The sequence below is a fragment of the Ixodes scapularis genome, unplaced genomic scaffold (assembly GCF_016920785.2).
Source record: "Ixodes scapularis isolate PalLabHiFi unplaced genomic scaffold, ASM1692078v2 PGA_scaffold3__209_contigs__length_174095766, whole genome shotgun sequence".
NCBI classification, from domain to species: Eukaryota; Metazoa; Arthropoda; class Arachnida; order Ixodida; family Ixodidae; genus Ixodes; species Ixodes scapularis.
The window spans coordinates 92,002,093-92,027,138 of record NW_024609868.1 but is presented as its reverse complement, the minus strand read 5'-3'; the positions used below and the strand labels follow the sequence as shown (position 1 = coordinate 92,027,138).

The 25,046-nt window shown below is 46.9% G+C and overlaps 1 protein-coding gene across 1 annotated transcript in view; it reads left to right on the top strand.

The window, feature by feature from the left end:
- LOC8029921 overlaps positions 1 to 25,046 on the top strand; it is a 222,410-nt gene that overhangs the window by 163,556 nt on the left and 33,808 nt on the right. Inside the window, exon 4 of the mRNA XM_042292550.1 lies at positions 3,358 to 3,562. Coding sequence (XP_042148484.1) covers positions 3,358 to 3,562 — 205 coding nt within the window. The remainder of the gene's footprint in view (positions 1 to 3,357; positions 3,563 to 25,046) is intronic.

Here is a 25,046-nt window from a genome sequence, read left to right as displayed (position 1 = left end):
TCAGTTTAGTAGCAACAAAACGAACATATATCAGATCCTTATCCTCATGTCAGAGTCAGAAACAGGCGTGTGCCTCCCCGCCGACGCGAAGTCGTGCTTCACATAAACACGACATTTATTCATTTATTTATTTTATGAATATTGAGCCGTCTCCACGTCGCTGCCGTTTATTTATGTAACGCCGCGGCGCTGTCGGCACCGCCGCGAACGTCAAAAATGGTCCTTGCGCCGCCACCCAGACCAACAGCAACGCGCTCACGTCTCACTATGCCCGACTGTTTTCCAATGAACCTGGGACCGTCACGTGACATTGACGTTTCGTTCCAGGTCGGTTTTTATATTAAATATTCAATTTCAGTTTCGTATTTGGACCAGTTCGAAAAAACAATTTCTTGGTTCCCTTCTTTTTGTATTCTTTTTTTTTTTTGAGTTCGGGTTTTGTTTTACATCATGAAAATTTATTTTTGTACTCTCGAGTTCTTAGCAGTGGAGGACGTTATCCTTTGTTGCGCTCGCCGATAAGCGAATGAGCGCATGCCGTCGCAGTTTGTGGTTTTACCAGTAGGTAAATTATGTTTTTTTGCTGTAGTTAGAGTTCCTTATTATAACTTTAATATCATATCCGAACGACAGTATGAAGATAATGTGTACTCAATTTTAAATACAAAACTCTGCATTTTCCTACATAACAACATCATTTAATAATCTAGAATAGATCAGACGTAAGCTCTTTTCGAACCTCGCCAAATGTCAATTTGGAAAAGTTTTACTTTTTTTTTGCAATTTTTGCAAAAAGTTCGCATATTTTAAGGAGGTCAGTGTAAAACGCGAATTTCTTAAGTTAATGCCGTGCGGCCAAACGGGCCGACTCTGACTTTCCGACGGCCGAGATTGAAAGTCACATTCCACTCCGGGCGCTTCATTGCAAGAACTGAGGAAACCCATTTTCTCGAGCTCGCTGACTCAGAGTGCCGCCGGTATGCTGGGAGGTGATGAAACATCACCCTGCCGGGCGGTGGGAATCCCCAAATGCATCTTCATACTTATATAAAATATTCACACACGAACAGAGACCCAAATCTATTAGAACCAAGAGACGGACATCTTAAAATCACTTTCGACTTTGTAGCACCTAATGCATCTACAAAAGTAACGCCGGTATGTACTCACTTGTATAGTTTTTTTTGTTTTTTTTAAGCTTCCATTCTTTGTTTGTTTGTTTTTGTTCCAGCAACGGAGTGGTAAAAGTTGGTTCTAACCGGTTCTAGCCTGTTCTTTTCCGTGAGCGCGGATCACTTATCCCCTCTCCACTGCAGCCGGCGTGTGTTCCGAAAAAACGAGCATCAATTTATGAGGAACGATTTTATTACCCATGGGAAACTGATGTTTCTTGCCGGTTTCGGGTATGTTGCGCATGAGACTGCAATCGATGAGAGTGCTTCGGACAGGAAGGAGAAAACAAAGTTTGTAATTGTATATCCGTGGGGAGGGGGCCAAAAGAGAGCGCACGGCACGAGAGTGCCGACAGCATGCAGAGCGCACGACAATAGAGCGCCGCGACACGAGAACGGCTGTCATTGAGCGGGCGTCACGACAGCGCTGAACAACAGCCGCAGTCACTAAGGTGCTCTTCCCCGTGGCAGAACGTTCCAGTATCCGATTCCACTTTGTAGAAACTGGGTTGTTATAAATTGGATTATCAGTTACGCGACAGCCCGCACTCCACAATATGTAATTACAGCTTCATATTACCTCATTAATCATAAAAATGACCCGAATGATTTCTGGCGCGTTCCAAATTCGACGTTTTTCAAACGTTTGCCAGAATTAAGCATAATAAAGACCTAACACTGGCAAGTACGGTAGGTTCCTGTACTGCGTTACTCTCATTAAAGAACTAAAATGTTTAATTTCGAAATAAATCTTATTGTTAAACCAGTTTGTTTTCACTCATGTTGACATGTGATTCGAATTTTTGCTGCTGGGGGACAAAAATGACAAGTAGAATTCTCCCGAGAGCAAAAGTATTGACCAATTATAAAAAAGAAAGAGCACTCTATAAGCGGCAGCGATGACAATTGCGCGGTAATGTATTGACTTAAGACAGACGACCTGAACAAAATAAATTATCTTAAATGGTGTGACCGCTGCGTTCAACACGCTTGTGCCCCTTCGCCCAACTTAATTTGCGTATTCATTCAATTAAATTACATCAAGCGTTCATGATGTGACTCCCATTGGTGTCAGAATTTCCGTTCCTTGAAAGCATGCGTTTGAAAAACCCAATATCGATCATCCCCAAGGCGCGCACATGCGCTCTCGGGAGGCACGCTCTCGCGTCACGGCGTTCTCCAGTCGCGCGCTCTGATGTCATGGAGCTGTCTTGTCGCCCGATCTCCCGTCGGCGCTCTAGTGTCGTGCGCTCTCGTGTTATGCAGCCATCTGATAGTCCGATGTGTCAGCGTCATGCCTACCACCGCGGCCCCGCTGGGCCGCTATCGCCGCTCCGGAGGAGCTTATGATTCGCCGTCCGTTCTCTTCGAGTGCCAAAAGAAGAATCGCCACGCAAAGATCGCTTGCACGGCTTGGTAACGAGCGGGAGTTTATATGTCTAGATGAGTGCCCGTGAAGCCGAAGTGAGGCGACAGCTGCAACAGTACTGTCCAGAAATCCGATAGCGTGTCGGGATCTCGAACCGCACTTGCGTCTCCGAGCATGAGAAGCGAATGAAGGAGATGCGAACGGAACCCGATGACGCTATCGCATTCCACTCTTAAAAAAGCACTGACACGTCAAAATCTTTTTTTTTTCTTTTTTTATTATGCGAAACCAGTGAAAACGATGCCATACGGCGTGCTTTCCGGAAAAAAGACATTCGCCTTTCTTCGGCCGCTCCCGGGGAGGGGTCGTCTTCCGCCGGTGGATTCGGAGGCGCAATGGCTTCGCGCGATTCCTGTGCTCCGGCGCGGACTTTGGTTTTTTTCTGCAATACGACGATTGCAGATCGCCATTAAAGAGCCTAGATTTGAGAAAAGTAACAATCTAAACCACGGAGGGCACTTGCAGTTCAATGACGGGCATCTCCTGTGCATTTTATTTGCTCCTGAGCATGCACGCGTTGTCGCGAAGCAAGGAGATTATCAGGGAGAGGTGCTTGGAGACGCCCAACAAGTCGGCCACCACCTCTCCCCTTCTATTGCAAACGCTCCCCTTAGACGAGTGGTTGTAACCATTCTCAAATCTAGGCACACTGCTGTCTTTCCGGCTGGAGTGTCCCGCTGGTTTCGCTCTTTCTGCGAAGGTACAAAGTTCCCATCAGACACGAGTCGAGGCTAATCCCCTGCTTTCGCTGTGCAGGCGATGGTGAAGGACGTGACCTGCCTGGACACCCAGTACTGGGTGCTGCTGGAGCTGCCGCGCCAGGAGAAGCAGGAGCAGGTGAACGCGTACGTGCTGCGCGCCTGTGCCACGCTCGAGAAGGCCTCTGAGTCCAGGACGCAGGACGCCACCGCCAGGGCGCAGGCCGACGAGGAGGCCCGGGAACGAAAGCAGAGGCTGGACAGTGAGTTGGTCATCCTAACGCCTCCACTTTTTTTTTATCGTGCTGAAGCGTTTATTGGGTCAAAAAGAAGGGCAGAAAAACCATCCCCCAGTTCGGCAACATTCAGTATGTAAACGTTTTATTAATCCGTACACGATAGCTGTTTGATGATCATCTAGCCTCGATTGAAAGCAGTGAAAAACGGTCAGGGTAGGGGAAGGGGAAGGCGAGAAGATAGTGAAGGGTTAGAGAAAGGAAAAGGGTGAAAGGCGATTAGGGTAGGGCAAGGAGTGGATTTCGTCAACAATCTGTGGCATTCACCGCTCGCGTCCTCTCTCTTGAGTCCCAAGTAGAACTAAATTGGTTTCAGCTAAACAACGGCATAAATCGTAATATTTTCCAGAGTAAGTCTTATGGACAGCAGTAGCATAGTTTCATTGAATTCTAGCCAGAAACTCAGCATCGTTTTCTTAATAATGTTTGCAATGAGTCTTACGAACCACCGGGAAAAAAATTTAAAGGATTTTGATAATGTGTGACTACAAACATATACAAAAATTAAAATTGCATTATTTTTGTAAAACGCTTTTCATTCTTCGAGGGCGTTTTGTATTGGCCACGTACACGGGAATGCACCTCAATAGCGATCGACGGCATGAGACATTTGTACACAGTTAATACCTAGCCAACGGGTGGGGCTTCGCAATGAGGCTAAAATAAAATGTCTCGAAATGTTGGCTAAGGGGTAAACATCGACACCCGGGGCTCTAAGTTAAACACTGAGCGAGAAGGTCGGCGGTCCCTCTGACTTTCTCGCCGAGAGTGGCCTACTTAGAGCCTCTGTATGCATAGAGCGAGCGCTTCTTTAGCTCGTGCCACTTTTAGAGCGCAGCTCCTAGGCGCCCGTTTCCGGCTTGAGCGGCGTCGCCGTCGGCGTAACCGTGAGGTCACGTGACCCTTCCCATGTCACGTGACTCCCAGGTCACGTGAACCTCAGGTCACGTGACCCCCCCCCCCCCCCCCCCCCCGAGATCACGTGACCCCCGTGAGGGGAGGAGCAGAAAGAAGGGGAGCAGGGAGAATGAGCAGGGGGAACGAATCCGAATTTTCATTACTCCGAAAAATGATTTTAAAAAACTCTTATCTCTTGTCCCTCGGCTGGCTTCGAACCGGAGCCCTTTCGTTCAGGAGTAGCACGCACGATCACGAGAAAGGAGGAGTATACCTTCCCCTCAATACCCTTCCCTCCTCCTTCTCAAGAGCTGCGCTCTGATTCGGCGTTACAGGGAATTGTAAACGCCTTTCTTTTCTTTTTTTTCACTTATTGAAATGGGCACGTGGTGGATGAAAACCGCTGCCGTCTTGCAAAGTTTGTTCGTCACATGATCACTTAAAGTCAGAGACGCAGTTAGTGAGCGGTTGAAGAGGCGCTACTTGAGCCTGGAAAATATGGATGCAAACATTTTCTAACATCACCTCTTAAAGTTATACAGAACAAAAGTAAAGAAATTGAAAGAAAAAAGAACTGACCGTGAAAGTGCGACCATGTGTTTTAATTAAATACAGGAAAGAAGAAGACACGCCAGCAAATTTAAATTAAAGGGGCACTGACACCCCCCTCCTTCCCCCCAAAATATTTTTTTTTTCATTTTTTTTCAGGTGATTTTGTATGGTTGTCAGAAGACTACCCAAATAATATTTTGCTACAGAGTCACGTATGCTTTTAATAAAGCGAAGAAACCTAACTGCTCAATACCGAAACTGAAACCTGCGCACGGAGGTCGGAGAAATATAGAGGAAGAGAGAGTGCCGGAAATCACGTGTCTACACCCGACCGTACGCTTTTCTTTTCCCCTTCGTTTTTCTTTTTTAACTTTCTTGGCCCCGCGCAGTAGACGACATCACAGCGCTGCGCGTACCGTTCGCCGTGCGATTGCTTTGCAGTTTCGTTTGTTCCGCTCGTTGTTCTGAACTTCAAGATGAGTTCTTTTGTACATTGAAGAGCAGGAAATGAGTATTGAGTGCCAGTGGAGAATGGCCGTGATCAGCTCCGAAAGAACTGCCCCCAAGATGTTGTGTTAGAGGGGTACGGAAACGAAATTCCAGCCCTCATTTTTTAGCTTTAATGTGTTGCATGTTGCAGCATAACCTCGAAAATACCAGTCTTTCGTTGAAAGGCACAAGAAAACTCATTTTCAAGCTAATTAAACGATCTTTCAATGTAGACCTGGTGGATGCATGTGGAGCCTATTTGGGAGGTAATCTAGCAACGTTGGCGAACTTGCTACATAGTCATGACGTAGCAAGTTTCATCGGAGCAGCGTCGCTCTTTGGAATTCAACATTTTCCTTCATAGCTTTCCTCCTTAACTAACAAATCGCGCATTACACCAAACAATACAAAAAGACAGAAAGGAGGGACTCCCCTTTTGCTCGTTTCCTCGTTTGTGTGCACGGACACAGCCATTCTCCCCCTAGAAGATTGGCCTGTCGCTCAAAATTTGGACAAAAGTTGCTTTTCCAACCCTGTTCACCCCCAAGCTGACAGTGCTGTGGAAGCTACGTGCTACTTGGGCCAGCCACATGCTCGTCACACCACGGGTACTTCGAACGGCTCGGTTGTAACGCGTGGACGCTATTTACACCACCACATCGCTGACAACGCCATCAAGGGAAAAGCTCATAATCACACCAGCCTTGCTACGTCACGAGTGCGGGATTCTTTTTTTTCTGTTTTTGTTTGCGCCGTATATCCCATGGTGCATCGCGCTCTCCGTTCGCTTCTCTTCGAGCGCTTGCTCGAGTGCACCGTTTGGAACGAAAAATATAGCCAGTCGTTCAAAATACAAACGGGCGATTATCATTTACGGTTATTATCTGTCATGCTTGACTTATTTCCGAACGAAATATGAATATTTCACTTTTCGTTTCCATACCCCTTTAAGAGCTGCCTCACTGGTTCTCCATCCAAAAGTGGCATTGTGCGGCAGAGTCTGCGCAAGCTGAGAGATCAACGGGATCGGGACCAATGGCGGAACAGATATAGGCACCTCGGAAAGCCGGACATATCTATATATTTTTTTCTTCTTTCTTTTTCTTTAAGTGCAGGCAGCTAGTTTTTGTGTTTAGCCCCCTGTCAAACCTTCGAACCCCCTTTCAAGCGCAAATATGCTTCTCCTACCGCAACAGGGCCAAGGGCAGAGCACGCTTTACAGGGCAACGCTCTTTTCCGTTTGCCAAACACACACAAACACTTTCTGCTACATGGATTGTTCCCACAAAAAATATGAAGGGAGTCCCCTACAATTTAGTTCACCGACGTTTCGTCCACAAAATTTGTTTTTTTTTTCAGTGACAATGGTAAAAAATAAATGTAAATATCGCGAAATGTTTAAAACAAAAATACACAGTTCGCACACGCTGGGGATCGAACCTGGGTCCGCTGCCTGCGAAGCGGACACCTTTCCACTGAGCTACTCTACATTTTTGAATGGTCGTTTTCAGAAATCGTTTTATACGAGACCCAATAGGAGACAACTGCCCGAGCGATGTCTTCAGCCACGATAGGGGCGACGACTCGGCGACGTGTGGATGGTTGAGCGTGTTTGATTCTAAATCACGATAACGAAAGATTGGCATTGAAGACAAACAGACAATGCAGGCTTTCGACTTTCGACAAAACGTTTACTGGCTTGACTTCGCCTCCTAAAACTCGAGGGCGTCACAGAGATAGAGAGGGAGGGTGGCGGGTGAGAGAAGCGTGAGCCATGGGGATCTGCTCGCAGCTATGCATGAATGGCGGAAGGTGGGGGTCTGCTGTGTGTCAATCGACACGCCACCGTTTCACGGAGCCATGAGTGCCGGCGGTGCCCTCTTTGGGAAATAAGGGAAGGAGGAAAGTCGCGGGAAAAGAGAAGGAGGAGAAGGTATGGGAGTTTTGTCTTTTTTTTACAGTACAGCTGTTAGGGACTTGTTTCCCCAGTATCGTGTCCGTGGGCAGACAAATGTCGACATAAAAATCCGGATAGCTTCTTGCCGGTTGTCTGGTTGCCTCCGTCGCTCATAGATGGCGGCAACCTTTCCAGCCTTTCCAGTCTGGCTTGCCGACTTGTAGTCGGCCATTACTTTTCCGCGGGAAATTACGCCATCACACCTTAATCCTTACATTTATAAATACTTCATTCCCACCATAGAACCAGCTTCACTTGTCTTCCTTCTTCACGAAATTGCAAAGGGTGAAAGTTTTTTATGTATTTGGAGGAGCCCTCTCGGGCATCGCAGGAAGCGAATCTCTCGATCGGAAAGAGAAAAGGAAGGGCTGGACATGTTTGAGACAGAAGATTTGATATGTAAAAATTCAATGATCTCCCTGCCGAATCGAGATTTGTGCCCCCCGAAAATTTTGGTTTTCGAGAATTCAGGGGTGCACGAGGGGCAGTTTTTGGCGTAAGCCACGACTGGATGGTAAAAGTCCGGAGGAGGATACGAGATATCTTTGGCGGTCATTCACGCAGTGCCCCGTCTGACCGATGTACTAGGCTCTGCACGAACAAGGAATACTATACACCTTCTCCCTTGTGAAGATCCAGAAGCACTGCGCGTGTTTTCTAGGGGCGAAGCTCCTTAGGGGCTAGCCATGTCCCTATGTCCGTTCGCCGTTTGACGTGCCCCTGCTCGTGAGTTCAGCAGCGAGAGCAAGAAAAAAAAAATGAAAAGAAAAGATAAAAAAAAAATTGGGGCCTCCGAGATGCCGTTTCATCTGTCTTCTTACAAAAGAAAAAGAAGAAAACCACAGATTCTTTTACTGACGTGAATGAAAACGGCACCATCAGCACTACCTATGACCAAAATCAGTATCAATAAAAAGAAGAAAAAAAGAGTATGGGGTTCTGAGTTGCCATCCCATCTGTCTTCTTAAAAAAAGAAAAAGAAGAAAACCACACATTCTCCTACTGACATGAATGAAAACGGCACCATCAGCACTACCTATGACCAAAATCAGTCTCATCAGCACCACCCGAGCTTCGCCCCAATCAACATCATTCACCACGTAAAAATGCGGGTTTTTTTTTTGTTTTTTTTTTGTGCACGTGGGTGGGGGTCTTGGCTTGGCTACTCGTTTGCACAAGCTTCCCAAATTAAATTTACATTTGAAAAGAACTCTGGTGCCGAATCGATGTGCGAGCGCGCAGTCGGTGTGCCGTGTTGCGGGAATAAGGGATGCATGCAGGGCGGGTAGGGCCAGGAGGGGGCCTCCTTTGAACGGCTCCTAGACTACGGAATGAGTTTCTTGCTGACGTAATCTAGGAGGTACACCGGGTAACCTGCACTCCAGAGACTGGTGGCCTGCAGCGACAGGCTCCCTTTGTTCTTGTGATCGCAGGACTTTTTGCAAGAGGAGAAAAGGAGAGACTGAACGATTCCGCACTTAACGGTTTTAAATGATGGCTAGAGAGGGGGAGGACAGGTTTCTGGGAGCGCTGTTGAAAAGATCACTATAGACCTTGAGATGAGTGGGCGAGTCGAAGGTCGAGGAATTGGAGGCCCTGCTGAGTAGGGCCCTTTCTTTTGAAGGTGAGGCCGCTGGCGTTAGTCTTGAATACCTGAAGGATGGAAACATCTGAGATGGAGACAGGATAAAAAACGCGGTAGTCGCCAACGTACCGGAAGATCTTACATTCATTGCCCGAGCGAGCAAAATGCTCCTGCGCCGCGCGATTAAGAAAAGATGTATATATATATATATACAAATCTTGCTGAGGATCGGCGCGATTTAGGAGCCGATACACCCCCCCCCCCCTCCCCCCGACCTTTGAATAAAGGCTCTTCCCTCGTGCTCAACCAGAGTGGAGGCCAGGTAGAGCCGGAGGCGATGGAGGAAGCCCTCGACCGTGATTCCGCTTGGTGGCCGGGTATGTTCTACTTCGAAGGAAGACAGACTCGCCAGTACCGCGAACGACAGTTCTGAAGTAGAGGTCCCACTCCCGTCCCCGCTGTCATCACCATCCAGCCCGCGAGTCCCACGATAAACGGTACGACGCCACGTTGAGAATTACGCAGTGAACGCACAAAATGCTTCCGGTTCTCAGTGAAACTTTTTTTTTTAATGAACGTATTTGCAGTTTTTTAGAAGCCAGAAAATAAAAATGGGTTTAATTTTTTTTATATTTAGTATTGAGTGTGTGCAATCAATGACCCGCGACTTTTACGATTTTGTCTAAACCTTAATAAAACGGCCCGTGACCAGGGAGAAGAGAGTGAGTGCGACTCAAACCGGCTAGTTCTCGGTCAACGGTTTTCGGAAAAAAAAAAAAAACAAAAAAAAAACGACTTTCGAGCCGCAAATTTTGTTTTGGGTAGTTAGGCTCTCATATGTCATGTAAAACTAAAAACCTCGGCGAGCATAAATACCCTGTCAGTGTCCCTGTAAGCTATTTTGAAGGTATTCAAATTAGAACCTAACAAAGCCCCCCCCCCCCCTTTCCCCCCCAATCTGCGGTTTCATATTCACAAATTTACGGTTACTGTTACTCAAACATTTCTCAAAACAAATACATTTTATTTGAACTCATAAGCACATGACAACCTGATCAGTACAAAAAGATGCTCAACAGCACGCTGGAAGATCTCAACCCACCTGCAGTTGGTAACATCATTAAAAAATTAATAAAAGCGATAACAATCTCAAAACGCAGGGAAACCTAATTCAACAAAGCAAAGCTTAATTTTTTTCTCTATGTTTAAATTTGGTTAAGTTTAGATATACAAATACTCAGCCAAAAATGAAAGAACGTGAAATGTCAAAAACAACAATGAAGCTATATATCATATCTCATAACAAATAAAATGGCACAACCTTCTTACAAGAATCGCACTGAAAATATACAATGTATTAGTCCTTTATGTGATAATGGTTAATCAATTAGTTATATATTACTTCTTCTGCAAGAATTATTCAGCTTGGTGAATAAGTTTAAGTAAATAGTCTGATTAGGGTAGTTAGTACGAAATGGGCGAATCATCCAGGGCTGATTACGTCTTAGGTTCAACAAAAAGGTGCGATGTTCCAGGTTATGACTAATCTAATTAAATTAATAATGTCATGCCAAAGAACCCTGCGATACGTTGACAAAAGTTTGAATGTATGCATCTGTCGTATGTCGTAACGTTGAAGAATTACAAGGAAAGGATCTTAACAAACAGGTTTTTTTAGCTCTGGTGTTATTACAGCTCTGTTATCGCACATGGTCGTTACATTCGGACCATGTACCAGCTGAAGAGATGTAACTCCAGTGCTAAAAAAAGCTGTTGTTGACCTGCTTTACTAAACATGCTGTTCAGTTTCCTATGTCGAAAAAGGCATTGGTTCAACCCCGTTTGCATAGATATGAAATATGCATGCACAAACAAGTATCACTTAGCATAAAAACGCAAAAAACCGTAAGTGTTTCGCAAGCCGGTTGTTAATTGGGTGGCTCGGTAAAGGCGGGTACTTTATTTCTTCCTATTGTCGCGAATGACAGGCGATGAGGCAGAGGAGAAGAAAATGAATTAAAGATTTAAGGGGGGTGGGGCGAACTTGTGCCAGAAACAAAAAGGAAGAACACGATCGAACACGCGGCGAGAAGGCAGCAGCGACCGTCGGCGGCGGCAGCAGCAAGCGACGGTGCGTCAGCGTAACAGCTGGCTATCGCGAGAGCATCAGTGAATGAATCGGCAACACGGCGTTCGGCTCTATACTATGCTCGTCATCTCGAATATTTGACCTAGAATTTTTGACGAAAGACCTAGGGCGAGACTGGCTAGGCAAGGTCATCTGGACACCTTATCTTTTACGCTCGGGCTAAGAGTATACACGAATCTTCTAGATGAACGGAGAAGCGTATCTGCTCGCTCATGCACGCGGCATTACTGCTCCCTTTAAAAGTGCATCGCCCCAATGCAACACAAAACTAAACAAGATAATGGTAAGCTAAGAAAGTCCTCTGGAGCACGAAAAGTCCACAGTCCTACCGAGCGTTAAAGTACTGCCTTGAGTCGAATGCCGTGAACCACCTCGGGTCATAGTCGGCGTCGTGATGATGTTTGAATTTCGCCGGGCACCACTTCGTAGTTCAGCTCCCCGTGGTGACGAAGTACTTTACGGTGCGAAGTACCGTTTCAACAGTTTTTCGCTGAGGCCGCGGCAACGAATGCTTGTCCACACCCACACCATGTCTCCGGGATTGAAGTAGACGTCTCGACGACGAAGGTTGCAGAGGCCAGCGTCGATATGCTGTGGGTCTTGAATCCGAAGTCGGGCGAGCTGGCGGACTTCTTCGGCCCGTTGAGCAACCACCTGCGCGTCGTCACTCCAGTCGTCGGGTGGCACGTGGGGCAACATCGCCGCCAGCATGGTCGTTACATTCGGACCATGTACCAGCTGGAGAGATGTAACTCCAGTGGTCTCTTGATTTGCCCTGTTGTAGGCAAACGTGACGTAGGGTGAGACCTCGTCCCGCGTCTTGTGCTCCCCGTCGACGTACATGGCGATCATATTGGCTGTGGTCTTGGTTAGCTGTTCCGTCAGCCCGTTCGTGTGCGGAGGGTGCGCCGTCGGTTGACGGTGACTGGTGTGGCTGAACCGGAAGATCTCTCGAGTTAGCTGTGCCAAAAACGACAACCCTCGGTCTGTAATCAGTACTTGGGGGGCACCGTGCCTGAGGACGACGGATTTGGCAAAGAACTTGGCGACCTCCACTGCAGTGCCCGATGGAAGGGCTTTGGTGTCGGCATACCTTGTGAAGTAATTGGTCGCGATGGCTATCCACCGGTTTCCTTGTGTCGATGGTAGGAACGGTCCAAGCGAGTCCATTTTGATCGGCTGCAGGAGTCCTGCCGGCTTCGTCGGTGGTTTCTTGAGTCGTTGGCATTCACGGCACGATCGTACGTAGAGGTGGACAGTATTTGGGAGCTTAAGCGAGTAATTCTTTTCTCGGATCCTTGCAAGCGTTCCGCTGTAGCCCACGTAACTAGCCGTCGCATTGCCATGGCACGCTTGTAAGACTTCCGCTTGTAAGACTCGAAGAGATAACCAGCAACCACGTTGAGTTGGTGCCGCCGAAGTTTTATTTGTAAAGCACACCTTCTCGAACAGCGAAGGTTGCTGTAACTCGTGCTAATACACGTGGAACTGCACTCCCTCGTCCCTGCAGATGCTCGATGAAAGTACGGAGCTAAAGATCGTCTTGTTAAAGTACTGCCATGTTGTTCCCGGTCACCGCGCCGACAAAACACGTCGTCGTCATCGCTGCCGTTGGTGTGTTCAGACGCCAACTTGACGGGTGCCCTCGACAAACAGTTGGCGTCGCTGTGCTTGCGGCCGTACTTCTAGGCCACACTCACGTCGAATTCTTGAAGTAGAAAACTCCACCGGGCGATACGTCCTGAGAATGCTTCAGGTTTGCGAGCCAACAAACCGAGTAGTGGTCTGTGACCACTCGAAACTGGCTTCCGTACAGGTACGTGCGGAATTCGCCTATCGCCCAGACGACGGCAAGGCATTCCTTCTCGGTCGTTGAGTAATTCCTCTCTGCCTTGGAGAGCGTCCGACTGGCGTAGGCCATTACTCTTTCTCTGCCGTCCTGCAGTTGGACGAGCACCGCGCCAAGTCCTCTATTGCATCCGTCTGTGTGAATTTCGGTGGCTGCAAATAGATCAAAGTGGCTGAGAATCAAAGGCATCTGGAGTTTTTCTTATGAGCTCGTCGAAGGCCGTTGTCGTTCTTGTGTCCACTCGAACTTTATGACATCTTTCGTAAGGGCGGTCAGCGGCGTGGTGTGTTTGGAGAAGTCCCGAACGAAGCGTCTATAGTAGGCGCAAAGTCCAAAAACTCTTCGGACGACCTTCTTGTCCGTTGAACGAGGAATCTAAGCTACGGAGGACGTCTTCGCAGGGTGAAGCCGTGCACCTTCGCTACTCATGACATGGCCTAGAAGCTTCGGTTAACCATAGGCGAACCGGCACTTCGTCGGTTTGAGTTTCAGTCATGTGGTCTTGACGGCTTAAAGCACAGCCCGAATTCCCCTTAAGTGTTCCTCAAAGTCGCTTAAAAATACCGTGACGTCGTCGATGTGGACGAGACAACTTTGCCATTTAAGGCCAGTCAGCGCGGTGTCCATAACGCGCTGAAATGTTGCCGGCGCTGTGCATAGACCAAGGGGCGTTACATTAAATGCGTAAAATCCGTCCGGCGTAACGAAGGCTGTCTTCTCGCGATCTTGTTCGTCGACTTCGACCTGCTAGTAGCCGCTCTTCAAGTTCATTGGCGAAAAATATCGGGCGTGGCGCAGCCGATCTAGGGTGTCGTCGATTTGGGGAAACAGGTGGACTTCTTTCTTCGTCACGGCCGGCATTTAGTTGACGGTTCTCCACGCAGAGCCTCAGTGTTCCGTCCCTCTTCTTTACAAGGGCAACTGGGGACGACCATGGACTACTTGAAGGTTGAATGGTTTCGTCGTCGAGCATTTCCTGAACCTGTTCGTGTATCACCTCTCTCTATTTTAAACAGACCTGGTACGGCGACTGGTGAATAGGCAGTGCGTCGTCGTTAGTAATGATGCCGTGCTTTGCTATCGTCGTTTGTCACACCCTTGATGACGTCGCAAAGCACTCGCTGAACACGCTTTGAAGTTCAACCAACCGTCGCCGTTCTGAAACAGGAAGCTCAGGGTTAACGTCGAGCTGCAAAGGCAGCTTGCTGTTGGAGTGTGACGGTAAAGGTTCCTCAGAGATAGCGGTAATGCCGCTGACGGTTGAAGTCGCTCGACGTATCCCACGGCGGTACCCTTCTTTAGGTGCTGCGACTCCTGCCGAAAGTTCGTCACGAGAACAGTTGCACGTCCTTCTTGGAAGTCAACAATGCCTCTTGCGACGTCAATTCCTCTTCCCAGAAGCAGTTAAACGCTGCCTTTCAGAAGAGCTTCACCGCACGTGCTGCATCGGTCTCTATGAGTACAAGAACGCCCGAACGCGGTGGCAGGTTCACGTGGTCGGCGAGGATTCGAACCGCAGTTGCCGTTAATTTGGAGTCCTCTGGCGTCGGGTCAGGTTTCAGGAGCATCAACTTGTTCTCTCCTAGGTCGATGGCAGCGCTGTACTCGCATAAAAAGTCCATCCCGAGGATAAAGTCCCTTGCGCAACCCTGTAGAACGACGAACTTCACCGGGCAGGTTACGCCGTGAATCTCGACACGAGCGGTAACGAGGTGCCCTCCGCAGTTTGTATTTAGGTCCGTCACGTGGCGTTGTCACTTTTCGGAGGCGTCGACGGAATCCCGTACTCAAAACGGAGTAGTCGGCACCAATGTCCACGAGTGCCGACGCGTCGTGGCCGTCAATAACAACGTTGGGGTTGTTGGATACCGTTGCACAATCATCGCTTCGATACATGGCGTCGGTCGAGTGGGGGAGGTCTCGGGTATTCCTGGAGGCTGTATATGTCGTGTCGTCAGTCTACGGCAACTCCACCTCCAGGGGTAGCCGCGCTTAGTTTTCCTGGCGAGAAGTGCGGACAGGCTTCCTCGACAGGATTTATGAGGATGCGGTGCTTGACGCCGTGGTGATTGCGATCAGGATCCTCGGGAAGAACCCTGCACCGGAGACGGCGGTCGGCGCAGGGACTCCTCGACATCCCTTGATCGTTCTCTAAGACGAGGTCGAGGGTTGTTCGGCGCAAAACCTCTCAATCCCATCTGGCGGAAGCTGCACCGTCGGTACATGTGGCCGGCTTCCCTGTAGTGGTAACATATAGGGCGTTGGTCGGCCGTTCGCCACACGTCGGTCTTCCGCATGCAAGAGGCTCCTGGCAGGCATACTGGACCTGGTCGTCGTGGCAGCGCGATATAGGGGCGAGGAGGAGGCGCAGGCTGTCGCGTCATTGCGGAGTAAGTTAGCGTCGGTTGCTCGAGCGGTGCGGGGTTGACAGGAGCCCGAGGTTTGGTGGCTCTCTGAAACTCTTCTCGCACGACTTCGGCAATAAACAGCGATGCCGAGGGGTCGGCAGCAGGCAGCAGCCTCTTGAGTTCTTCGCGAACAACGTCGCGGGTGATCTCGCGAAGCTCGTCGGCGCTGGTGCTGAACTCGGTGCAGACCGATGCCAGAGTTGAGACGTCGCTAAGCCGACGATAGTGACGAGCTTGGACCGTTAGCGCTCGCTCGATGTTTGTTGCTTCTGCAACAAACCCGTCGACTGTCGTTGGAGTGTTGCGGACAAGGCTGTCGAAGATGGCGCTTTTCCTGCCTCTCATGAGGACGTGTAGTATTTCTCCTCGGTGGGTTGAGGGCCTGCACGGTTACTCAGCCGCAAGACATCTTCGACAAAGCTGGTAACGGTTTCGTTGGGTGCTTGAGCCCTTGCCCGGGGAAGGTCTTCGGCCAGCTGCCTACGATGCTTATTCATGAACGTCCGCTTCAGCTCGGTGACGCAAGCGTCCCACGACGTAGGCGAAGCTTCGTAGCTCTCGAACCAGTGCGTCGCCGTTTTTCAGGGGGAAGTGGAGATTTTGGAGGCACTGCTCCGTAGTCTATTCGTTATGACGTGCTATGCGTTCATAATGCTGAAGCCAGACCTCCACATCCTCGTGAACCTCCCCATGGAATGGCGTCGGATTGCGTGGGGCGACAGGCATGAAGATGAGGGATGGTGCGGTCGAGATCTGCGGCGACTTGGTGCTCATAGCTGGTCTTGTCGGTGGGTTGGTCTTGCTCCTGGCTGGCAGTTTTTCTTCGGTGCGGAGGCCTCCGCCTAAAAAAAGTCTTCTTTCGCCGGGCAGCTGGCTTGCACCATGGGCCCTCGGAGGGGTGCGCTTCATGCGTTGCGATACCCCGCACCTCCACGGAATGTCACGAATGACAGACGATGAGGCAGGAGAAAACGGAGTGAAATAAAGATTTAATGGGGGGCGAATCTGGTGCCAAAAACAAAAAAGAAGAACACACGTCGAGAAGGCAGAAGCGAGCGTCGACGGCGGCAGCAGCAAGTGACGGTGCGTCGGCGTAACGGCTGGCTATCGCGAGAGAATCAGTGAATTAATCAGCAATACGGCGCTCGGCTCTTTATCTAGGAAGCTCGTGATCTCAAAAATTCGACTTAAAATGTTTGGGAAAGAGCTATAGGGCGAGACCGGCGGCAATATTCAAGCGGTGCATTTCTTTAAGCCCAATGGGGTCTTATACTGTTGAATAATACTAAAAATTAATCAAAACGTAGGACGAATTGTGTATTGCTGCAAATCATGCCATGATCCGAAGACACTGTGGAAAGGTGGGACCCTTTTTCGCTCCTCTATCTTCGCGAACTGAAGTAGGCATTAGCCGGCCCTGGCTAGCTTCGACATTACGGCAGCTCGTTATTATTACCAATGTGCCTTGTTCCTCGCGAGAGAATCGTTGTTTGTGCTAAAACATATTGCATGATAAAATTAAATTTTGCGTTTACGTGCCAAACCAATGGAGGATATCCGTCACGCCCCATGCGAAGGTCTGAGCATTCATTTGAACCCCACGGTGATTGTTATAACGTGCAAGCTGAAATATCCGTGGTCCATTGTAGACGGCATAATACGCCGATGTCAAAATGTTGGTACCGAGGTCGAGACACGCAAAGTGAGATCTTGCGTGGTCGCCGCCACCGAAAATCTATTAATAAACTTTGTTCATATGGAGGACGACCAACGCTTTACAAACACTGTTTCTTTGGTGCAGCTAAAAACAACCAAACTAGCACAATAAAACAACTTCAATTTATGCGGTGAGTCATACTGATACAGATGTTTATATTGATACACTTCTCCATACGGATCTTGATACTGACCTTAACACTGATTTTAATACTCATCTTCACACAGATCTTGATGTTCATTTTTATACATGCTCTAAGAGGTTATGTACTTCAGGTAAAGTAGTAAGCATACCGGGCGCAATGCGCTTGAAGTCGTAGGACTATCAATACAATGTACATAAAAAGTAAAGTACTAGTACTTTCGAACACACTCTTTTATGGGGGCCTTTCAGTGTCTTTAGTTTCTTTTTTTTTTAACTGGTATGCATTGCCCCAAAGGTAATCGAAGGTGAATCAGTTATTTTAAAAAATGGCGAGGAATATTGAATAAAGTCAAGTGGCCGCAGAGTAGTTGTTTTATAAAACTTTCCAAGAAAGAGCGTGTGGCAGGTGCCATTTTGAGTGTTCGCGCGTATGGCGCGTGCTTTGCTCGCCTTCCGAAGCGATGCACACGCACATGCTGGGCTGGGAAGATCGCAAGCTGGGCTGTGATTTTGTAAACATTGGAAAGGTATATAGTCTCGCTGACGAACTATTTAATACAGTCAACGTACAGGACACTTATTTGTATTGGTTTTATATCCACCATTGCTTCGTTGAGAGAAATGACACAATGAGCGCTGCGTCATCAGCTCGTGTATCTGGTGAGAGAATATCCCTCACAGGTACTTCTTCAGAGTTGACACAACGTAATATTATGATACAGTCTCAACATTACCGAATTTGGCGAATATACCTTGAAGTCGGAAGTTGTACTTTCCGCGGAAAGTACCAGAAAACAATACTTTAAGTAAGGTACAAGTACAGTCGGCACGGAATGAAATGCGAACAAGGAGCGCATGGTTTTCGACCCACGCTGAGTCACCTAGAGACGCAACACCGAAGGTTGGACGCACTGAGCAGGAGTCTAACACATCGAAGGAGGAGCCATCTTCTTGCAGCTCCCATCTGGTTCAGGTGGTGCAGCATCTAGCGAAAACCATGCACCCACTGTTCGCGTTTCATTCCGTGCCGACTGTACATACTTAGAGAATGTACAGTGCACCCCAAACTTAACGCCGCCACTGCGTTCCCAAACATTAAGCTCGTGTCGGCTACTTACTGTTAAATTTGTCACCAAAACGTTCGGGATGCCTTCTCAGGATGGAATAGAAATCGGGAACACAAGCATTCTTCAGATAGTTCAATCGGCAGCCGCAGGGAGTGTCAGAAACGGCAAATTCCGTGGTGCCGTTATGTTTAAGGCGCACTGTACTTCAAGTAAAGTACAAGTTTTCTAAACCTACTTGAAGTAATACATTATGTACAATGTACATAAAATACTTTCCGACACTGCATTTAGTACACTTAAGACGAATGTTAGTAGAATGAAACAACTGCTGGTGCGACCGGATGAGCTGATACCGATACAATAATACTGATTCACACTGACAGTGATTTTTATACCGATAGTGGCATTTCTTTTGCGACTTTAGGAGAAATAACGCTTTACAAGCATTGTTTATTTAGAACAGTTGAAACAAATTTAGACTAGCAGAAGGAAGCGATTACTGGTTTGGTGAGAAGATATACTGACATTTACACTAATTATTACACCTACACTTACATTAACCCTGATTCGAATTTAGGACGAATAATGCTATGTCAGCATCACTTCTTTTGAACAGATAAGAAAGGAAAACTAACACAAGGAATATGTTGCTAACTGGCTTGAAAGGCTTACGGAAGCCGATTTACCTAGATTTGTTTTTATACTGTGAGTGATGTAGTCGACTCTAAAACGAACACCCTAAAAACACCTGCGGTTAAAATAAGAAAACAAAAAGGAGTGATTTTCGACTGAGTGGGCGAGCATTGGGGCAAAAAGCGAAATATTCTGCGTTTTAATTCCTCTTGTACCATAGCAAAGACATGAAACACAATGTTAAATTTAGGCTTGTACTTAATACAGGTATTTTGTAAAAAATTTTTCCGCTGAAGAAACAAAACCTTTTATACTTCCACAAATTGAAATGAGTAAAAATTTTAATCGATTTCTATCGAGTGACCAGTAAAGCTAGTTTGCGTCTTTTTCTGGGGAACGCACGCAACATCAACCCTACCTATTTTACGTTTGAACTCGTGCTGCATTCACGTCTCAATTGAGATCCTCCAGAAGGACGAGTTGGAAGACACAAAGGTGCACCTTTTGGTAATTTAAATTAAACATCCACTATTCATTCGAAAGTTTCCAATACTTGCCCCTTACGAGCCTCATGCATTTGCAGTTCGCCCTTTTTCTTTAATGAACTGGTTCAATCCACCTTGCTTGATGCAAGTCCACGTTCATGAAGAGTCCAATTTGTATGCTTCCTACAGTAAATGAAAAGAAGGCGGTTACGAGCACTACCACGATGGATCCTTTTTAACACACTCTGGCACACAGAAGCATGAATGGCGCAGACGCAGTGAGAATTCCATTGACCATCATTCGAAATTAGGTAACAAAAAACTTTTTTTTTTCAGAAAGCGACAGAACATCGGCGTTTTTAATTTTTTTTTTAACAGAAATGTACTCGCACAGACTAATTTCATAATAATATCATCATGAGAAGCTGTAACGAAGAGCCGTCATGGGGACGCCATGACGTTAAATGACCTCATGACGTCACGTGACGTCACACACAAACACACACACAGCACACGCCCACCTCGCTCATACCATATTCTGTGCTCCCCAGTCTTTGTCAGCATAATCAAACTAGTGTAATTAGTCTTTTATTTTAATTTATTTGGCCATCTAACACGCTGTCTGACTTGTCCGTTGTTGATCGGACCTTTGGCCAGTCTTGTAATGACTGCCACCCCTAAATTTAAGGTGCACCGCGCATTAAAAAGTGTGCGAGCGCACGTCGCTGCGCTGCCTGTCCAAATCGAAGCGGACAGTAGTGGGAAAAACCCCGATGTCTGAGTTTGCACACCTGGGTCTTTCGCTCCAGCCTCCATGCGCTGTCCAGCTGCAGTGAGTCACACTCGGACAGCGATAAATGGTTCACTTGTACAACGAAAGGTGTACTGTACGAACGTTGAAGTAGAAATGCAGCTGAGTTATCTCTCGGTTCATGCCTGGGATAGCAACTTTAGGCAGGTACAGATGCAAAAACAAAAGTCTAGCTTTTACTTTCTTACCTTGCCTACAAATTAGTTCTTCTCCCGTTCTAAAATAGTTATAAAATTGAAATGAGAAAATGCGTCATTATAGATGCAAATGTAGTGATATCAGAAAGTGCTCTCTTTTTCTGGAAAAACGTTTTGCAGTTATGACGCGACTAATAAACAAGTATAGACGCGGACCCTAGTTGTATATATATGTAGTTTATTAATTTTGCTATGACAGTGACAAGTTTGTGTACGATGCCCGTAAAAAGTATTATAATAGTCAGGGAGCGAAATATTCGCCTCTTTATATATAATTTAGGAAGGTTAACATGAATAGATTTTGTTTTGTGCAAGCCATAAAGTGTAAGATCAAACAAATGTATGCTGTTTACATTGTCTGACGTAACACGACGTAACCCTGCTTATCGCGAGTCGGCTCCGTGGCGTTTGTCTCCCATTCTCGAGCGCGTGACGCTCATGAAAGGCAAGATGATCTAAAAAAAAAAGGCAAAAAACAACAACATAAGAATCAAAGACAAGAAAGTACGGAACAGTATCTACAGGAGTCTTCCGACAGTGGGTGGTGCCAAATTTTCTCACTATCATTAAATATCATCCAGCCCGTTTTTGACTATGTATACCTTCTAAAGAGCAGCAGGCCGCATTGTCTCAGGCTGGAGCCCAAAACAAATATTACTTAATCGAGTACCCTCGTTACGCAAGTGTTCGTGGAAACAGAACATTTATGCATATACATATATACTTTCGTTTTCGTGTGTTCTGCAATGCTTATATTGCTCTATTAGCGCCGATATGTTTCGGTGGCGCCCTCTTACGGTTTCCGTTCGGGATGTCACGATTAGGATTTGCCTGGCTGGGAATGGCAGGATTCGCCTCGCTGTGAACCGGCGATTGGGCAGGCAATACCAGCATGCAGGAAGCTAGGGTTTGGCCAATCGCGAGCGCTGACCACTAAGACGCTTTTGGTCGCGTACGTCGCACGCGGTCATTGCCTTCTTTCGTGCTCTGGCTGCGCGTGCATGAGACGTCGAAGCATCATCGAAGGTAGGAGACACGCACTGGAGGTAGGACAAGTGAAACTCCTCTCTCCTGTTCTCATCCTGACAGTGACAATGCAAACTTTTGATATTAAGAAAAAAAAAGGTTGCAATTCCTGCATTGCTCTTTTAACCATCCCGCACTTGCATTCTAAAACGTTTCCCGACGTCTTCCGCTAGATCCCGTCTTTATCTTAAAAGAAAACAAATATGCGTTCTAATAGCGTTCCGCTTTTGCGGAGTGACCCGGTCATTCTAGGTTTCTTCGAAAGCGGAACACTTTAAAAGCACCAAGGAGCCAAAAAAGCAACGTTTCTTGCTCTAATGCGTGCGCGCTCCTTCCCCTCAAGCTCCGTAATGGCCCGTACCATTGTCCCGCGCCACAGCTGTGGACGCTGTTTGTGTAAAGGGGGCTTTGTAACTCTACCGTTCCTCTTGCCTCTCTCGGGCGCTCTAATCCAGGAGCTGGGTGCATTTGAGGCTCACAAAACCCAACAAAAAAGGCGACTTTTTTTTTTTTTTTTTGCCCGCTTTTTGTAGCGTTGCAGGTCCGTTTCAGGCCGGGTAATTTGTCAGATACACTTGGCGTGAGGGCGCATTCATGATAAAGTATAGCTTCCATCGGGAACTTGCCGTGGGCTTTAGTTTGTTTCCCTTAATGTATAAGGGAAGCCGAAGCTACAACCCCGAGGATGTTGCCCCTGAACGAAGCCATGCACTGCATGAGCATGCACGCTGAAAGCCCGGAGCTTGCTCGTAGAGCTGTTACGCTCGATGTTAAAGTGAAACGGGCTATATAGTTCGTTTATGCAAAAGTGTTGGATTTTTTTTATATATTTATTTGTATGCGACGCTTGTGGAAGACCTTGGCACGCGTAGACTGAGGCGCCCCTCAGTAGAGCTGGAGCCACTAAATAAGCTACGCTTCAGAGTAACAACACTTCAGCCACGTTGGTGCTTAAAATCACGGTTGTCAGTTATCTGAAGTTTTATCTCAAATCGCAGGAAACGTTTTTTTCGTCCTCGAGAAATGTTAGAACAGTTAACGACAGAGCAAAACGATATGAACTCAGCTTCCTACCACCGTGTCTAAAGCTGAGGAAGTCCAATTTTTTTCATTGTGACGATCGACAGTTGCGTCTGCTCTCCTCTAAGCGTCAAGATGGCGGCGCCCACCAGCAGATAGGGGAAGAGAGTGCTGATACTCTAAGCGTAGCTCATTTAGTGGCTCTAAGTAGAGCTACAGACGATATGAGCGGAAGTGCTCTGAGGACTTTTCGACACGTGTACGTCCGGTTGTTTTTCGGGTGACCCTGTTTGTCAATAATATAAACAAGGTCGCGCATGCAGGCTGCGTACTCCATGTTGTAAATGTTCGGCAAACAAATGACGTAATTTGCCCCGCGAAACGCTCGCTTTTCGCGCAGCGTTAGCGGCCATAGTTTTCCATTCTCAGAGAGAACGCCGCCGGTTGAAAATCGTCACTACTTTGCAATTGTCCGCAGCGTATTCCCTCTTTATTCTTTAAACGTTGACTTAACAAAGTAACCAGTGGGACCTGCCACAAAAACTAGGAAAAAAAACAAAGTACAACATTATAAAAAAACATTACAAAGATCCCATCAAAAAACCTAACGAACAAATTTAATCTCACGATATCGTAACTTACCGAACGTTCTATTACCCGCAATGGAATCCGCACCCTATAATCTAACGACAGAACAGTTTTGTTTTTGTCTTATTTTTATTCTAACAGCCCGAGTCTTCGTTCCTCGATGTGTTCAAACTGAAAAAGCCAAAATCCTGTTTGACAACGACCTAAGTGCAAAATCAAAACTACCACCTTGGAAGCTTCGGACATCTTTTTTTTTATATTTTATTTCTTCGTCTTCAATATGTCTAATGCGTTCGAGCTGCATTTTTCAAGGCGCATAAAGTGTTTCCGTTAAATGTCACTGGAATCCCCGGTTGAACATGGGCGAGACAAAATCTATATGGCGATGATCCTCGTCTCCATAACTCAGGGATGTGACAGGCTTCCAATCTTCTAGGCGAGAAACAAAAGGAAGCCAAAATGGAAATGAAAAGGCGGAAACGTGTACGCGTAAGAAAAAGCAACACACAATGATGTCAAGGCGCGCGGAATACAATTTCCATCGAACGGACCCGAGAGCCTGACAGACGTCCGTCGAGAAAGTGAAAGCTTGATTCAAAATGGAAACACTGTGTGATATCTCGGATAAAATGCCCTCTGCGTTTATTTCGCGTCGACTGACATTATGTGCGTGTGTGTCTTTGTGTGTGCGCGCATGTGTGACTGTCTGTGCGCGAGTGCATGTGCGTAAAGTGCGTGTGTTAGTGTGTTTATATGTGTGACCATGTGCGTGCCTGTGTGCGTGAGTGCTTACATTATGTGTGTGTGTCTCTGTGCCTCTCTGTGTGTGCGCGCATGTGTGACTGTCTGTGCGCGAGTGCATGTGCTTAAAGTGCGTGTGTTGGTGTGTTTATATGTGTGACCGTGTGCGTGCATGTGTGTGTGTGTGTGTGAGTGCGCGCATATTTGTGTGTTTGAGAGTGTGTGTGCAACTGTCTCTGCGCGAGTGCATGTGCGTTTGCGCGCGTGTTTGTGTGTGCGTGCATGCGCGTGTATCTATGTGTGTGTTTGTGTGTGTGCGTGTGTCTGTTTCTGCCTGTAAGTTTTGTCGCACATGAGATCACGCCGAGGAAACGAAATGGGCAAGGGCAAGGGTTTCAGCGGCGCAATGTGACTGGCACTCGCGGTTGTTGAGTAAGGAAACTAAAATATAAGCTACCAATTGACCATGATCGCTGTAAACACGTCGGTTGAAGATCACTTTTACGGAAAAAATGGGTGTTCATGATTTCTTCCAAACTCGCTCTGGCTTTGAAAGAGCGAAAATACCCTAGAAATTGGGGTAGTTCTAGTGGCCCTCAAAACGGCGGCCAAAACTGCAGTAATTCAGTTGAATTACTTTTATCTCAACACGAAGGTTAAGGTTACTCAGCCGGGAAAGCTATCCCAGGCATACTAAAGAAAGCCTGGGTTTCAGACATAGGGCGCATCAAATTTACATGCACAAAAAAGAAAAAAAAAAGAACTTCAATTTGTTTTAGCGCATACGGTTAGTAAAAAATGCAGATAATATCTGTACAAATCCACACAATGCCAATATAGCAACCAGACTTGATAATCAAAAAAAACAAATCAACTGCAACAACCAGAGAAGGCACAAAATTAAAAAAACACAAAATAAACGTAACTAGAGGCACGTGAGATGTAAATACATTGAGTTCATTAGACGCGCTCACGGGCAACAACAACCAATGATGATAGATGCTGACAAATTTGCAAAATGCTGCTGCGACAGTTCTGTATAAAACATAAGAACAAAAATACAAAAAAAAAAAGCTTCAACGTATAGATTTATTTACTTATTTATTTATTTACTTTTTCTTTTTAAGAAACTGACA